The 16,683-nt window shown below is 53.7% G+C and overlaps 7 protein-coding genes across 7 annotated transcripts; 3 read left to right on the forward strand and 4 right to left on the reverse strand.

Moving 5' to 3' along the window:
- Positions 1-232: 232 nt before the first annotated feature.
- Positions 233-1,231, forward strand: W97_01355 (uncharacterized protein; the record flags this gene model as incomplete). The annotated part of the gene is made up of 3 exons (XM_007779263.1): positions 233-581; positions 648-886; positions 941-1,231. 3 exons carry the CDS (start codon positions 233-235, stop codon positions 1,229-1,231), a joined length of 879 nt encoding a protein of 292 aa, XP_007777453.1.
- A 465-nt stretch (positions 1,232-1,696) lies between these two features.
- W97_01356 (uncharacterized protein) lies at positions 1,697-2,876 on the reverse strand (the record flags this gene model as incomplete). Its single annotated transcript, XM_007779264.1, has 3 exons — positions 1,697-1,857; positions 1,938-2,472; positions 2,535-2,876. 3 exons carry the CDS (start codon positions 2,874-2,876, stop codon positions 1,697-1,699), a joined length of 1,038 nt encoding a protein of 345 aa, XP_007777454.1.
- A 645-nt stretch (positions 2,877-3,521) lies between these two features.
- Positions 3,522-5,787, forward strand: W97_01357 (uncharacterized protein; the record flags this gene model as incomplete). Its single annotated transcript, XM_007779265.1, has 3 exons — positions 3,522-3,624; positions 3,678-4,896; positions 4,950-5,787. The coding sequence occupies 3 exons, from the start codon at positions 3,522-3,524 to the stop codon at positions 5,785-5,787; spliced, it is 2,160 nt and encodes a 719-aa protein (XP_007777455.1).
- A 4,907-nt stretch (positions 5,788-10,694) lies between these two features.
- On the forward strand, positions 10,695-11,443 carry W97_01358 (uncharacterized protein; the record flags this gene model as incomplete). The annotated part of the gene is made up of 2 exons (XM_007779266.1): positions 10,695-11,048; positions 11,168-11,443. 2 exons carry the CDS (start codon positions 10,695-10,697, stop codon positions 11,441-11,443), a joined length of 630 nt encoding a protein of 209 aa, XP_007777456.1.
- Positions 11,444-11,758: 315 nt separating this feature from the next.
- On the reverse strand, positions 11,759-12,567 carry W97_01359 (uncharacterized protein; the record flags this gene model as incomplete). The annotated part of the gene is made up of 3 exons (XM_007779267.1): positions 11,759-12,242; positions 12,303-12,406; positions 12,463-12,567. The coding sequence occupies 3 exons, from the start codon at positions 12,565-12,567 to the stop codon at positions 11,759-11,761; spliced, it is 693 nt and encodes a 230-aa protein (XP_007777457.1).
- Positions 12,568-14,142: 1,575 nt separating this feature from the next.
- Positions 14,143-15,033, reverse strand: W97_01360 (uncharacterized protein; the record flags this gene model as incomplete). The annotated part of the gene is made up of 2 exons (XM_007779268.1): positions 14,143-14,706; positions 14,767-15,033. 2 exons carry the CDS (start codon positions 15,031-15,033, stop codon positions 14,143-14,145), a joined length of 831 nt encoding a protein of 276 aa, XP_007777458.1.
- Positions 15,034-15,140: 107 nt separating this feature from the next.
- W97_01361 (uncharacterized protein) lies at positions 15,141-16,316 on the reverse strand (the record flags this gene model as incomplete). The annotated part of the gene is made up of 1 exon (XM_007779269.1): positions 15,141-16,316. The coding sequence occupies one exon, from the start codon at positions 16,314-16,316 to the stop codon at positions 15,141-15,143; it is 1,176 nt and encodes a 391-aa protein (XP_007777459.1).
- Positions 16,317-16,683: the final 367 nt, after the last annotated feature.

Below are 16,683 nucleotides of genomic sequence, written 5' to 3' on the forward strand. Positions count from 1 at the left end.
AAGCGAAAAGCTCCTCAAAGAAAGCCTTGTGGTGTGCAGCAACTTGAAAACATTGTCACGTTTTAGTGATGTTCCTCAAAGATATACTTTGCCGTCCAACTGTCGATTGTCGTTCAGCTGAGGTACTCGGCATCTGCGGGGCAAGTGCACTTGCCTGCTGATGATTCTATCCAACTGACTTGCTGAGCCTCAAAGGCTCACTGCAGGAATCTTCCTAATACCCAGCGAGCTCATGGCAACACTCTCGGACGTGGAGCGCCGCGGGGCATTTCAAGCCCTCGACGGCTATCCATCGCTCAGCAGGTTCATTGCCAGTGACCCAGACAGGACGGCGCTTGTTTTTAAGCGCTTCGACCGCCTGGCTGTACGCAGTCTGCTGTACTTACAGAGCGAGCTTGAAGACCTCCAAGTGCAACAGGATGAGTATGACAGAATTGACGCGAACGACCAGAGTGACGACTTGTCTTCCAAGCAATGCGCGAGAAACTGGCAAGAGTTCAAGAAAAAGGCTCAGACGGATCAGAAACAGAAGGAGAGGATGGAATTGGTGATGAAGATAAGAGTTACAATGAAGGAATACCGTACGTTTGTCCCTTTGCTGCACGCTAGTGCCTCGCAAGGGACAGATAATTGACCAGCCGTAACAGGCGAAGCGCTGCAACTCGAGAGTTCCGTCGCGTCTCTCGGACAGCCGTCGCGAAGAACACTCGACGCGCTCCGGCATTTTTTCAATCCAAAATCTGAGAAGCCAGACGGGTTTACTTTGCTTGGAGGCTACAGTTCCGGTCTTTACGAGGATGAAGGGGACCTAGTCGCTCTCAGAATACCACTACAGCAAGACAGACTTACGTCAATCGTGCAAACCCATTTTCCCGTCTTTTTCAAAGTGAGTTCTCAACTTGCGTCTCTACAAACCATATTTCAGACTGATTAATAGCAGACACGCCCCGCAGAGGGCCAACATGCCTACGTCTCCGAGCACAACATCGCACGGTTCGTGAATTGGATCAGCACGCTCCTCGCTGCTACCCTCCTCATAGGAGCTATCGTCACCCTCTATGTCATCACGTCTCCGAAGTGGAGGCTCGGCTTGATTGCAGCCTTCACGACGCTGTTCGCGGCCGCCATCGGCCTGCTCACCAGCGCAAGCCGCGCAGAGACTTTTGCGGCCACTGCTGCCTATGCCGCCGTATTGGTTGTTTTCGTGAGCGGAGACCTTGGGGGGAAATAATTCCAGTCGCATTGAAACACTGGCGACTACTGAAGCTGCCAGATAGGATGACATACCGGCTAAGACACCGTGGCACCGCTCTATACGCAACGGCGGCACGACGAAATTAATCGAAAGGTAAGAAGGGTATATAAGACGCCACGACTCTTGAATCTACAAAGCCCAGCGTAACCACATTCCAATGGTAGCCCTGGCGCGAGACGGTCCAGCCGCCTCCGTGCACGTCAACACCGCACTGTTTACTCTTCCCAACGTCGGCACCTATCCCCCGCAGTTTCCGGCGCGCCGCCTTCTCCGATGCCCGGAGCCTGAACCGAAGCAGCATCACCTACGAACCAAGTCAGCAATCTGCCCAACCCTATCCGTCCTGTGCTCAATGAAGGCACACCTTTAACAAGAATACTTGGGCATGATCTGATTCGTAGTGGTGCAGTCACCTTACCCGGAGTGAGGTGCGCGGCTCGACTACTTACTATTACTGCCAGAAACATGGCCCGTGTTGGCTAACTGGTTCAGCTGGTCGGCCTCGGAGGCTAGGATATTTGTCGAGCGGCCGCCGGGACAGAAGACGACTTCGAAGCCGGAGCCGGCGGGGATAATGAATGTTGAGGTCTGGTCGTCGAAAGCTGGTTACCCCGGTGTCAGCATGAGTCCGATCAGTATCTCGACAGATCTGAGGGGAAGGAGAAAAGGAGAGAAATCGTACCGTAGCTGTAAGCATCCGGACACACCCTCTTCGCTGCCCTGCTATACTCGCTCGGCTGGCACGTGCTCGGCGACCCATAACTCCCCGTACAGCAGTCCTCCTGCTTGTTCCACTTCGCGCAGGCGGAGTAGCACGGGTTGAAGCTCGGCCGCCACATGATGTCGTCCGGATACGGATACACGCCGTCGCCAGGCGCGGTCGGCGGTTTGACCTGCAGATCCCAGGGACACCACCGGATTACGTCGTTGACGCTGACGCTGTTCTCGAACGGTAGCGGGTTCGCGGAGGTAGTGCCTAGGAAGAACTGCTGGCCGGAGTCGTAGGGCGAGAAGTTCTTCTCGGCGAGGAGCTCACCGGTGGCCATGCAGGAGGGGTTCGTTAGGTTGGGAGGAATCTCCTCCATGGACCTGTTGCCGAGCGGCTGTAACACGATGGCTAGGGGGAGGTTGTAGCCGTCGACCAACGAGATGTCGTAGTAGGTTTGGCCGTCGCCGGCGTTTAACGTGAATTCGGCGAGCGTGACTGGCGTGTCACCCTGTACATCACCGTCAGCAGATTCCTCATCAATCAGATGTCTCGCACGGTTCATATACGTACGCCGACCCTACAGTCCAGAACGCCGTTGCAATCCCCTGAGCCGCACGCTTTCCCCCCACCGTTACCATTGTTGAACGTGCAGTTGGTTCTGCCCCAAATCCGTCCCTGCCAGTCCGCTGACACAGTCTGGTTCTGACTGCTGCCTGACTTGAGCTCGAAGCCGTTCAGTGGAGGGCCATACCCTGACTGTGTAGATATGCCCGGCCAGATCGTCTCGGGGCAGCGGTTGGTGACTATGAGTGGTGTGTCGGTCCACGGATTCGCTTCTGCTTTCTGGCTGAGAGGTCGTTTCCTCATGTGGTGGAGAGCGTCGGTGCTACGGAGGCCCGATAGTGAGAGCATGATGGTGCAGAGTAGATTCAAACTTGGGAGCAGTGGAGAGGTATTTCGCCGGCTGCGGTCAGGGAAACTGGTCGATGAAGCCATTGCGCTTGATTGCAGCTGTAACCACACTTGCTTCAAGGGCAAAGGTGCAAGGAGACACAATGTCCGCCGGCGAACGCGGTCTCTAGAGATCGTTTGCTATGAGGATCGTAGGTCGGCCGTAGATATAGGCCGTATACTTGAAGTCGTTCGTGAGGGACCAGCCCATGAGCAATGCTAGGAGATACGTGTGATGGAGGTTGTAGATGAGGTGTGAGAGTTGATGAAGGTGGTTACAAGACGGCCAGCGCCTTGGAACGAGCAGAAAAGCAAGCTTCATGGCGTTAATCGCTGTTGCTCTGCCCCGTATGCATGTACGAACAACAAAAGAGAGAACGATGGGTGCCGTCCCTCAAGCCGGGGAAGGCGCGACTTGAGAGGAACACCCTGACGCGCCGCAGCTAAAGTGGTATGAGCGCTACTCTAGTGGGCGTACATGTCAGTACCGTTGCACGACAGTGATATCCCGCGTGCCTACTCCGTACTACTCGTCGGATGAAGAGGGGGAGTCTCTATGACAACACCTTCATTTCTCCTGTTTTAGTCTTGCCGATGCTATAGAGAATGGCAGCTCTTGATATGGAAGCTCTCATTGAGAGATGTAAAGACGAGCAGCGAAACCTTTGGGTTCACATCGAAGCTTCGACTCCGCTTGAGAAATACCCAGGTCTGTGATTCTGTAAACCTGCTTCTGTGAGTCGCTGACACGTGCTCCAACAGCGAAGCAGCATGCTCAGCGCGTTGCGGACAAGCTGGGTGTTACTGAAGGTTTGATCTACCTCCCAGGAGTTCCCACTGTGCTTCTCGAAGACAGCGATCAGCCCCGACCGTTCCGGCAACGGAGATATTTCTACTACCTGAGCGGCTGCGATGAACCGGACTGCCATCTCACGTATGACATCGAGCAAGATGCACTTGTTCTCTACATACCCGAAATTGATCCGAAGAAGGTCATCTGGAATGGCCGAGGGTCCACCATCACTGAAGCTACCGAGAAGTATGATGTTGATTGTGTTTACTACTCCAACCTCGTCAAGCCAACAGTGTTGATCTGGCCAGCGCTCAATGAGAAGGGCAATGTTTACATTCTCCATCCGAGTCAAGGCGTCGAGCCTGGCCACAACAAGATGGATCGGGTCGACGCTACCAAGCTCCAGCATGCTATGGATGCAGCACGCGTCAGGAAAGACTCCCATGAGGTCAAACTGATCAGGAGAGCCAACGAGATTTCCGCCGAAGCCCACTCGAATGTCCTATCCAACATCCTCAAATTCAAGAACGAAGCTGAAGTTGAAGCCATCTTTCTTGACACTTGCGTGTCCCATGACGCGAAGAACCAAGCTTACGAGATCATCGCCGCTTCCGGGGAGAATGCGAGCACGTTGCACTATGTCAAGAACGACGAGCCACTTGCTGGTCGGCAGCTGATGTGTCTTGATGCTGGCTGCGAGTGGCAGAACTACGCAAGTGACGTGACGAGAACCTTTCCCCTGTCCGGTCAGTGGCCCTCGAAAGAGGCCAAAAATATCTACGACCTTGTTCAAAGGATGCAAACGGCTTGCATCGAGCGCTTGAAGCCTGGTGTAAAGTTCATCGAGCTTCATTACCTCGCCCACCGCATAGCTATCGAAGGTCTGCTGGCGCTAAACATCCTGCAGAACGGTACGGTAGACGAGATCGTCAAGGCCGGGACTTCCTTGGCTTTCTTTCCCCATGGTCTTGGTCATCACATGGGTCTTGAAGTGCACGACGCCTCCGCTGTACCACTCATGTCTTATCCCGGCAAAGAGTCAGTTGAGAGTTCTCTTGTCGAGCTCGAGGGGGCTGAACTGCCGGCGGATATAGCTGCTGTTTACGAGCCTGGATTATGCAGGGCTCCAACAGACCCGAAGAGCAGCGCCTTGGAGGAAGGTATGGTCGTGACAGTGGAACCTGGGATGTGAGTACTGATGAAAGGAACACAAGATGCCTTGACGCTAACCGGAGCCTTAGATACTTCTCCCGCTATGCTCTATCAACCATTTACTTGCCTTCGCCAGTCCACTCCAAGTACATCAATGTCGAGGTATTGGAGAAGTACTTGCCCATAGGCGGTGTAAGGATCGAAGACGATATCTTGGTCACGGAGCAAGGCTACCAGAATCTCACAACTGCGCCGAAAGGCGAGGAGATGTTGGATCTGATTCGAGCTCAAGTTCCAGTCGAAGCTATTGCTACGTTATCGCAATCATCAGCGCCCCGATTCCAAGATGTTTCACCCCCTATATTCCCAAACATCTCTCGCGGGACTTGGTCTCACGGAGGTTTTAACGCGGACAAGCTTTCGACCGTCAAAGCAGAACTCCGAAATGACTCATTGCGGTTGGTGACTGACACGCTCGATCGGGCCACCAAACTCGAACGGTATCTACGCCTGCGGCATCAGCAACTTGATCAAGGTTCTCTTCGAGACCTAGTAGATGCGCAAGGTCCATCATCGGTCAACACAAGTCGGCCCTCACCAGCGGTGGCTCAAACCATTGTCCGCAAGTTCTACAAAGACATGCAAAACGAGTTCCGGGCCGCTTTTCCTGGGAAATGGGAGGATCTCGCCGCTGTTGAAAGCAAAGGCTACCCGGAGATCGATCCGCCACTCCGACCGCTTAGCTCATCGAGTGCTCTCCAGGATCCTGCCACAGACACGGCGCAGCAACTTCAGATGGACACCACTAATTTCGCTCCCCAAGCGCCCAGAGTTCCGCCAAAAACTCCGCAGGTGCCTGAAAAGCCGCTCGCTTATCGCCAGAGCATGCCTTCGGACAACCTCCAGTCTGGCGCTTCCACCGAATAACCCTCTTTGGCGAGATTTACCTTTCCGGGCGGGCCTGACCCGCGTATCGACCGGAGGCCCGAGTATGCACCCTTTGACCCACGCTTCGACACTATCACTGCACAGAAATGTCATACATGTAGGGGTATGAAGGTCTGTAACATATCCGATTTCGAACGCCTGTGGAAAATTGATGTGTGGTAAGGTACCTTGCTCGCTCCAGTACGGCACGTACCTAGTCGATGACGGCAGCTGCACACACTGTTTCTCCACAGGCCAGAAATGCAGCGGCGCGCCCCCTCCTGCGCCTGAAGATATTTTTGTGTTTGCATTTGGGGGTGGTCGTCGGTGCGGCCACTGTCGTTCATACAATGTGGGTGTAGAATATATCTGTGACTGTACCATCTCGATCTCTAATCTTTCTGAACAGATGCCATGCGACGGCTGGATAAGGGAGAGCTCAAGAGTCTTCCGCTGTCAAACCTGCCGCGACCAAGATCGACGATGTGGTTCGACATGATACAGTCTTGATACTCAACCGTACCCTGTTCCCACAGAAGTCCCGCCAGCTCAAGTGCAAGGTTCCTACTGCTCTCCATCGCTGCGGCAGGGGGCGGCGGCACCAAACGGCGCGATCAGTCATCCTGTCCAACCACAGGTAGAAGAAGATATTCCTCCGCAAAGGCCTACAGAACGCCGCACGAGGCACAAGCGGTCCAATCCTAGTCTTGCTTTCTCCACGCCCTGTACGGTATGTGCCACCGCCTTCTCTGGTTGCCACTCAGGGCTGACACATGCTCAGAACGCACTTCGGGACTACGAAGAACAGTTATCGGTTCTTGAGCAGCAGAACCAGAAACGACTACGGATAGCCCGTGAAGTACAAGACGGGCTCCTTCACGGAACAGCCGACGAAGGCGGCACGACTGGTTCCCACGCCCAAAGAGACGATCAAATGCAGTCAATAGTTCGCAAACCAAAGAGTATACGAGGGATTTTGATAGCACGCAACGAGTAAGACCCCACTCGTTACCCTATCCCAGTCGACATACTTGACGCTGCCGATTTTCCCGTACCCTCAGATTCCCAATTGCAATGGATGATTCTCACACCAGAAGAGCGGCAAGAGCTTTCGACGGCGTGTCACGAACAAAACATTTGCACTCGTAACCCAGCCAACAATAATACTGGCCGCGAAGCAATGAACAACCATTTCTGGCAGCTGATGATTCTTCAGCAGCAGGCAAATCGACGTTCGATAGAGAAGCGCCTGGCCCGAGAAGCGTCTGCCAATCGCAGCATGTTCGTACCCACTGCAGATCTCCCAAGGTATGCAAAGTCACTTCCTATTTGACTCCTTGGCACTGACATATGATTCCTCCTGCGCAGATCCGTCGCTCTAGGATTAAGACCACGGAAGACGGGCGATGGGTCAAGTGCCCCCGATTCAAAGTAGTCTGTATTTGTGTGCCACCACAGCCGGCCAGAAGGATTGGGCCGACAATGGCGGAAGTCTAGGCGTACAGAAAAGACTAAGGAGCGAACTGGCGACCCTTCGCCAGGGATTTATCATTCGGAGCACCTAGTACAGCCTGTGGAGGCCACGAATTCGGTGTTACCCTTCCGGAGGGTTCAGTCACTGGCTTTCCGTCTTTTGCAACCAAGACCTGATGCTCGAGGCATCAAGGCTCCCCGGGTGACCGATACGTTTTCAATCTTCGGTTCCATCTGCAGTGTTTCATCTTTGGGCCGGTGGTTCCGTTGAGTGGAATGCCTAGCTTTTCTCCATTTGCATTCGGCCGATGCGGCTCGCGGCGGGTCTCATGGTGAATCCATTGCTACCGTCTGCAAGCTGCACTTTTCGGTTTCTATATGTTCTGGTGACGGATCTTATTCTACCCGTGTATGACCTTTCGGACATCAGTTTCGGCATATATACAGTCCATGTGCTTCCACGAGCTTAGTAAAGCTTTCAGCAGTGGCTGAATTGATCATCAATATCACGTGTTCACAATAATGATTTCCCAGTAGCTTCGATTGTTTTTCCCGCAACGGATGACAACTGATGATACGCTGTATGGTATCATTGATGATCTTGAGGGTTTTTGGATTCACCGCTAGACACAAGTTCAGCTCGTTCGCCTTGCTCCGGGATCAAGTTGAAGCGAGGGGTCAAGACCGGTCTGGCTTGGCCTCGTTGGAATCATGCCCTTTGGAGCCACTTATGGCATAGCGACGGTAGGATACCCCGTGCCGTTGGCGATAGTATTTCACGTTGGGGGGGTAGTGAGTTGATGGTACTGATCAAAGATGCTTGCTAGCCTACACTGACAACCATATCGGACCCCGGATAATGTAATACTCCACTAGCAGCATCGATGACCACATGGAAATGACGAGATAACCGAAATCTGTACTGGAAAAGAGCGGACACCTCTACTAGCAGAGAATCTGGCAAGAGGAAATCACAATCCACACAATGAAAATCAGGCCGTGAGATGATTGCTTTGTGGGGAGCAGTCGAACTGGAGGGGTGCCGGCCTGATGGTTCTTTAGCAGAGTTCTGAAGATGGTCTCAGGCGTGCTGACCATTGAATCAAGACTCCCGATAGGCACTGCGACCGACAACCGGCATTACATCATCAAAGACCGGGTGAAAGCCGAAATCGGGGTAAAGTTTGAGGATTTGTTCCCGACATCCGCGCAATTCCTCCGGATCTTTAAGAAGGTCGAGTTGATGAGTGGTTTCCCCCTTCTTTGATACTGCCCCGCAAGTAGGGCAGGCCAGTTCGCGAGATACCCACCAGCTCTGCCAGGGTACCATTCTCCCGAACCCCGCGTATACGAACGGCGAAACATCCTTCATCCAGGCGCGAAGGTGGTCCGGGTTTGAGGCAACGTGATCGATGAAATGATCTTCGAATGCCGCAAGATCCGGAATGCGTACTGGACAATTGGGAGCTGGGCAGATCACGTAGCCGCTGAGAGAATCGAATCCAGCAAGAGCAATTTTGGTGCAGGAGGCACGCCGTTCACCTTCGGTGTGCTGTAGAATGTGTTCCTGCAGCGGAGCCAGCCACAGTTTCTTCCGACACTCTCCCACCGGACAAACTCGAAGTTTGTCGCAAAGCGCGAGGGCGCCAGAATAGACCCGAGATCTCACCTTGGCTTCTTGATCGTGATTGCGAATATGGAGGACCAGAAGGTCGCGAGGCAAAGGAGTACGAGCTGACAAGCATCCCTCTACAGGACACGCAAACATTGTGTCTTCATCGTGAGCAGCGTCCATGTGAGACTTCAGCTTGTCTATCCGATAGAACGCTTTCGGCCCACGATACTTGCAGTTGACAGCGGGGCAGTCGAAAGTTTTCGTCCGAAGATGTTTTCCCTTGTGGCGCATCAACTCATACTTCCGCTTGAATATCTTCTTCGATCGACAATCGCGAAAGTCGCATTTGAGACCCGGTATATCTGAGGCCTCGCTTGGCTCTTGAGTGATACTACGGTTTCTTAGTGGAATTTCCAAATAGAGCTGCCCAGATATCCGCTTACCTTGGCGCTGCTGACACCGCTCCGCGATGCCCAACTGGTCGGCATCCGCTGACAAATTGAAAACCAGTGACGGATCCTGCGGTGCCTATTGTGCCCATCTCTTGCCCATGTTGAAACTGGTCGTGAAATGTCCCGGTCTGCGTATATACAGGGTCAAGCATTGCAGTACCGCTAGTCCAGAACGCTGTTTCTGCCGCATTACACGCGGACGACACGTTTTGCGGGTCGGCACGACCATCTGCTTCCGCGATGGAGAAACCGCTGCCGATGGAGTTTTGATGCGGCTCCGGAAACATCGGCCTAGCTGTGGCAGTGTCCTGGACATAACAAGAGTCTGGGATTGTAGAAGTCCGAAGTGCTGATTCATGACCGTCGAATGATACGAGCAGTTCTAATGGAATGTCCGCTGGAACTGAAGCACAGTCGTATCCAGCATTCGGAGGCCAGCCCTGCCAAGCCGGCTGGTATGGAGCCTCATCCGGGAGCCTGACATGTGCGAAACCCTGTTCTGGGCGGGGCGTAATGCTGTTTTGCCCTTCCGTCAGCCCCTGTCTTTTTTTTTTACTTACAAGGGTTGGCCACCTTCTGAGAGCTGCCAAGGGTCGAGCCAGGCGTAGTTGTCGCTCATGGTTGGTCGATAGTCGCCAGGGATACGTGGAAGGGCGAAACACGGGGCGGTCTTTGGCGAGGCTGAGCTGCACGAAAGGGCCAATGGCGGTTGCCCACAGCAGTTTGAGAGCAGAAGTCGTCGAACATTTGAGGAGGGGAGTTAGTGGCCTTTATCTTTCGTCTCCTATGTCTATGCAGCCTCGCGGCCCCATTCAGTCCTTGCTTGGAAAGGGCGGCGCTAGGCGCCCAGCTTGTGTGTCTGACGAAGTCCTCACATGCATTGAGGTTGACTGCATGGCCCGCATGGGTGTGAGATGATCTTGATGCCAGCACGACAAGGCGAGCATCGAAGAGCTTGTTGTTAGGGACTTGTACTAGTGAGTCCGGCGAAACGCCAACGGAGCTTGTTCCAACCTCATCTCGTCTTTCAGCCTCGTCGCTGCTGTCCTGAAGCTCACCACTTAGAACCAATGTACCCCTCTTAAGAGTTATATGCCGTAGCCGATCTCATGCCTTATACTCACATACGTTCCGACATCCTAAGTCCCATCAGGTTCACCCGCAGCTTCGAACGTCTTGGTAAGCAAGATTATGTATTGGTAATCCTCGAGCAGGAGCGCCCTTAGCCCTTCGAGGGTATATCAGGGTGAAGCCGAGACCGTGTATAACTTTGATATGAGCCCGCCGGGCAAGTGAACTCTCAAACCCAGCTCCATCACTCCTTTCAGCTCCATTGTCTCCTCCACACCCCTAGAGTAAACCCCACCATGGGCTCCACAGTCGAAGCGAACTGGACCGCCCACCACCCGCGCCGTATGGCCCAAGCAGAGCCCATGTTCGTCCGCGGCATCCTCTCCGGCCCCACCGCTCAAGCAAACGACTCGCGGTATCCGGTGCCCATTCCGACCTCATCTACTCCAGCAGCAGACCGCTCTACCATCGCGTGCGGGACCTGCTTCTGCGGCGCCGTGCAGCTAGAGCTTCCGCTTGACTCTGAGCCCGCTATATCAGTCGTGTGCCACTGCACCGACTGCCGGGAGTGGCACTCGGTGGGCAGCGTGCCGTACATGATGTTTCCGCTGCTGAACCTTACCGAGGAGACAGGCGAGATGTCGATAAAGGTGTGTATGCGTTTACTCAGTGCACAGCGCGAGGCTTCCTGTATTGACCAGTCGCTCTCACCCCTCCCCTTTTCCCCATTCATTCTCGTTTCCATGACACCACAATTCACGCCGCCAAGGTCACCGCAGGCGCGTCCCTGCTCTCATATGTCCACCGCACGCCCGAGGTGCGCCGCTACTTCGCGACCTGCTGCGGGACGCGGCTGTTCAACAGCGTGTGGAACGAAGCGGCGGGCTTGAAGCTCTGCGGGACGTTCCCGACCGTGTTTTCGTCGTTTGAGTGGCAGCCGACTATGCATGTTAACGTCAGGGAGAGCAATTATCCCACGTTAGATGTGAGGCGGTTCAATGATCTGCCCGCTGAGTTCGGGGGGACGGGGACGCAGGCGGAATGATGAGATATTGTTGGCATTGAACAGAAACCCTTGACGTTGTAGGTGAGGCTTCGTACGGTGTGTGGTAAGGCCGTTCGGTATTCGTGTCACTCAAGTGCTGTCAGGTCACGTGTAGTAAAACGGAGATGAAGAATCATGATCAAGCTGCAACAGTAAACTTTCAGTCTGCATTACAGCTACAGGGTATGTGAGCTACAGCTGAGTCCTGATACAATGTGAAGACTTTTCCTTGCCAGCCACCATTTTCCGCCGCTGCCTACAGCTTTCCTCACCCTGGATGACCACCACAACCCTCAATCATTCGACCGCCCCCAATCACTGAGGATACAACAGTGGATCATGCAAGTCCTTAGCAGCCTCCTTGAGAAGCAAGTCATTGTTGTCGGGATTGTTCTCCTTCGCCCACGGCGTAATGCCCTTCTTCCAGCGCAACTCCTTGTCGAGATGGTAGACACCATGGCCCACATCCTTCGAGACCCTGACACACTGCTGCAGCAGATCTCCCATGTCCTTGACATGCTTCGTCTCCTTCTTCAGGAAGCGCGTCTCAATTGCATCGTCCAGCGGATAGTCGCCGTGCTTGTCGGCGAGCTTACACAGGCGGATCGCGTCCTCCAGGATGGCCTTTTCGACTCGGAGGGCCTCGTAGACGGGCTGCACGGGGTCGACTGGGTCGTCGGGGAAGGCGACGGTCGGGGCCGGGATGTCGACGGGCCTGCAGATGCCGCCGCGCTGAACGAGATAGCATTCGAGCCAGTTGGCGTCCGCGAAGCACTCAATGGCACAACGCTTGAAAAGCCTGGATGATTATCAGTGATGCGTAGTTGACAGGTAATAGGGAGGACAACTCGGTACTCACAGATTAAAGCCGTGCAAAGCTATATTGGCACGGGCACAGTCGCAAGACAGCTTGCGGAAGAAGAACCAGCTTTTCAGCTCGAGAAGGATGTGGTGCTGGACGGCCTACGCAACAGTCAGCGCCGCAATGAAGTTGTGTTCCGTTGAGGATGGATGCTCACCTCTTCAAGCTCCGGGTGCATGGTGCTGGTCTTGACATAGTCATCGATGTTGGCGAGGGAGTGTGCCTCGATGGCTGCCTGAACTTGTTCAACTCCTCGCGGCATATTGGATATCAGTGGGTGTGCTTCGAGGTATTCGATGTGAGATTTGGATAATGGTGAGCCCAAGTGGGAATCGAGCGGGCATATATGCTACACTCTGTGCCCCACGAAGCGTCAGGTTCACATCATAGCTTGTAATCCAGAGGTGCAGCTTGCGTGGTCGGTGTGACGAAGCTCTTGAGTGATTTCTTCGATGCCCCAACCATACGAATGTCAAAGCTTGAGGTGCGTGACTGTGCGTGAGTCCTATGCAGAATCCCCTGATGAAACCGGCTGAGCAGGTACCTGATCGCCTGCCAAACCAAGATCGTGCTACCAGCACATCCGGCTACGAGGGCACGCGTACGAAGTCAGTCGAGGAACATTGCCTGTTTTTGCCAGAATGATGGTAGGAAGCTTGGTCTATGCGTCACCTTGATATCGGTGTGTTGAAGCATCTGGCGATGGTGAGCTTTGCCGGTTGCATCCGGTACAAAGGATCGTCGATGTTGGAAGAACGAGGGTCTTTCCATACCACTGGTAGTGGTGGAAGACGTGGGCAACGTTGTGTAGGGCGACCCTCTTTCTCTGTAGGGCTTTGTACGAGTGCACTAGGGATAAACTCCGTAGCCTATGAGGGCCACAGGGTCAGACACGAAGCCGTGGAGCGAGCCAGTGAGGTGGATGAGGATGCACCCGTGCGGGTCGTGACAGCCACGAATGGCATTTTAAGCATCATTGCATGCCAAGCAAGGGGAATAAGTGGTTGGCGACTTTGATCGTCAGGGGCATGAGGCTCGAGGTCGCCTGCTCTCTACAGCACGGCTAGGAAGTGTTCCGGGCCGGCTTCTGGGACCACTTTAGCAACAGCATGAAATTCCCTCAAGCTTATCCCGCCACATCCGCTAAGAGCCAAAGACAAGTAATGAGTCGGTTTGCTCCGCGGCAAGGAAATCTGTTCTGGTTCGAATCTCAAGCACCCCCTTCTAAGGTGCAAAGTCCAAGGACAGCTGCCCAAGCCGTTCACGCGAGTGATGGTTGAGGGTAGAAGACGGAATGCTGCAGACGATGCTGTTTGAAGCTGCGGACCACGCTGGAGGTGACGAGGTTCTGAGGTGTGATTTAACTAGCGCGACAAGGCGGAGATGGCGCGGCGTGGGGTGCGGGACTATCCCGATGTGGGAAAGATTCTAATTTTATCCCTGTCTGCCGAGGCCTTCCGCTTCAATGCCTGCAACCTCATACTCGGACCCACGTGGATTCCGGATGTGTGTGTAGACGCAAGCTCTGTTCTTAGCCCTTAGTAGGACGGTGGTCAAGGAATCTTGCGAGTGGTAAGAAGTAGTAATGGACATCAGACAGTAGCATGTATTTGAGTTTCAGGTGAAGCGAACGATTTTGATGAAGATCAAGACGGCTTAAGCTGAACTACAATACGGTAGTTTGGCTGATAGTTGACTGCAGCGGGCGAGCATACTAACAGCAAACATGCAACCAAACTTCCGTTGAGACTTCGCCGTGTTATTCATTTCCTTCTTCCTCTAGTTGCCAATTGTGATACAGTAATCCGAAATGAGGACCTTACTCCTAGCCCTCTCATCATCGCTCAATCAACCTCTGTGTCGGTGGTACTTTCCGTCGCCGCTCTGGGTTATAGTGAGCGGCCATGAGACCTCTGATTCCCTCTAGACCCCGTTCTCGTCGGACTTTATACTCTTGCATAACCTTCAGGACCTCCTCGACCTCTTGGGTACCGCACACACGGACGACATCTGTGTCCAACGCTTCCTCTCCGGATCTCCTCTCGGCGTTCTTGGCGACAGCCTGTCTGAGAAGATTCATTTCGTTGTCCCAGATTTCTGCAAGCCTGGTGGACATGGATGAAATAGCAGCGTCCGTTCCCGCAACCGACTCCAGAAAACCGAGCAGGTCGACTGCTATGGTATTTCCATCGTCGTCAGCGGAAACAAAAGCGTATCCAAGGCTCTGTACGTCTGGTCTGTTTAACGACCGCATATAGTTGGTCCGAATGCGCACGACCAGCACCGTCCACTCTCCGGTCTTGATCTCCTGAAACTCAAGAGGCAGCTCCCAGCTGGTATGATACAGTGTTTTGCCGGTTCTGTACAGCTCACCAGGAATCGGACTGACTTTCCGCTCGTCCTGCTCAGCGCGGTCAGCATGTGTCAACTACAGGAGGTCTAGAAGATCGTGGTCTCTCACATCGGACGACAATGCAAAACACTTTGCTGCGCCGGTGAGAGCTTCGGAGACGCTGGAATGCATCCTCGTATTCCCAATCAGCCTCATGTAGCGTGCAGTCCCCAAGATGGCCTTTCTTGGCGAAACGAGCGCATCTCGCACATCCATGGCACAGCACATGAGGGGCTGATAAGGCGCCCACGGATCTTCGTGATTCTCGGAGATCAGCCGAGTCCATGGCACCCCTTCACTGATCGATTTGGATAGGTTTTCGCCTTCGGTACTCATGAATATCAGCTGCACCACAGGAAATGCGGTTCCACGACCAACGGGGAAGTCGTGGTGTGTGATCTTTGACGGCTCCTGGAAGGGTGCGCTGAAGAGCTCGGGGTGGTTCACTGCAATTGGTGCTGGTGCCCTGTCTGCTTGATCGAGTCCAAGACAGTTTTTAATTGAAGGACGGGGTTTTGCGTGACCGTGAGTTCTGTTAATTGCGTTATGCGTAAGATTTCTCGTAATAGTTCCTCCGAAGCGTTTGTGCCCGAGAGGTCAAGCTGCTCTACGGTTGTTGAGATGCTGGCAATGAGCTCGCGGATCGTCTCTGTAGAAAGCTGGCTGAAAGAGCTTAGATCAACGTCCCTTGATTGTGCAAGGCACTTGCGCAGAAGTGTCAGGCCTCCAGGCATAGTGTGAACCGACTCAGGATGCTTGTACAGATAGTTCCTCAAAGTCGGGATAAAGTCGGGCAGGCACTCAACTTCTTGAATCCAATCGCCGTTCTTGGGGTCGTGAAGAGCTTCGTCAATAAGCTTTTGCATGGAGGCATCGCGGAGAGACAGCGTGGTGCCCGCGGGAGAAGACCGGTCACTCTGTTCTTCTTCCACATCGTCGTCCCAAGGATGCCCAGGCCACGTCTCCTTCAAAGCCGCGGCATCGACAAGTGGCCAGCTCTTAAAGGATTGAAGTTTCTCGTCCATGGTCGCCGACCAATCTTTCGACTCTCTGAAATAGTATCCTGATAGGTATTGTTCGGCTTTCAATGGTACCAACCGAGGGATTATGTCTTCTTTGGTTGGCTCCAACCATTCTGAACTCCCGTCCCCGTCCTCGTCCGCCAGTTCTTGCTTATGCCGGTACTCGGCCGTCTCTAAATCACCGGCAACGAAAAAGCAATACCTCACACGGTCCGGACTCGAGACGTCGATGACTGTAAAGCCGTCGTTGTTGTCGCACTCAGAGATGTCGATATTGAAGGGCAGAACGGAGACTGTCGCTTCGTAACCGTCTTCGATGTTCAGACCAGCGCCGAGCGTGACGCATGTTTGGATGAATGGAAATTGCGCGTCCCCCTTGTGTTGCCGGTCTGGGGACGTTTCCCATGTCTCTTCAGAGGTGCTTCGTGCGTTGCTGACTTCGTGCGAAAGGAGCTTTCGGTTAGCCGGTGACTGGAAGTACCGGAGAAGGTTGAGGCAGCCTGAATAACAAAGTAAGCCGGCGAAGCTGACCCGTTTGGCATAAAGTTGCGACTGAGGTGGAGTTACAACCGGCAAAACACCAGTCCGGTTCTGCATATAAGATGTCATATCCAATCCAAGTGAAGTCCGGAAACGATCATGTCCAGGATATTACAGCTGGCTAAGTCACGAGAGTGCCGAGCTGTTGATAACGGCAGTTCCGCCTCTATCGTTACTCCATGCTGATAAGAAACGGATAATCGTAGATTGAAGAGCCACTTACTACCCAGAGCTCGGGAGCCGTAGAGCCACTGATGATGCGCAGCCGCAAGGCAGCGGTACCGACCCGCTATCTTAGCAATAACGAACAACTGATGCCGCCGGCCCATAGCTGTCAATTTGCAATAAGGGTGTAGAATGTGAAGGATGGCAAAAAGGGGGATGGTTTCGGAAATATTTGTGCTTGGATGGAAAAGCAACCAGA

This window comes from Coniosporium apollinis (assembly GCF_000281105.1).
Source record: "Coniosporium apollinis CBS 100218 chromosome Unknown supercont1.5, whole genome shotgun sequence".
Classification (NCBI taxonomy): Eukaryota; Fungi; Ascomycota; class Dothideomycetes; genus Coniosporium; species Coniosporium apollinis.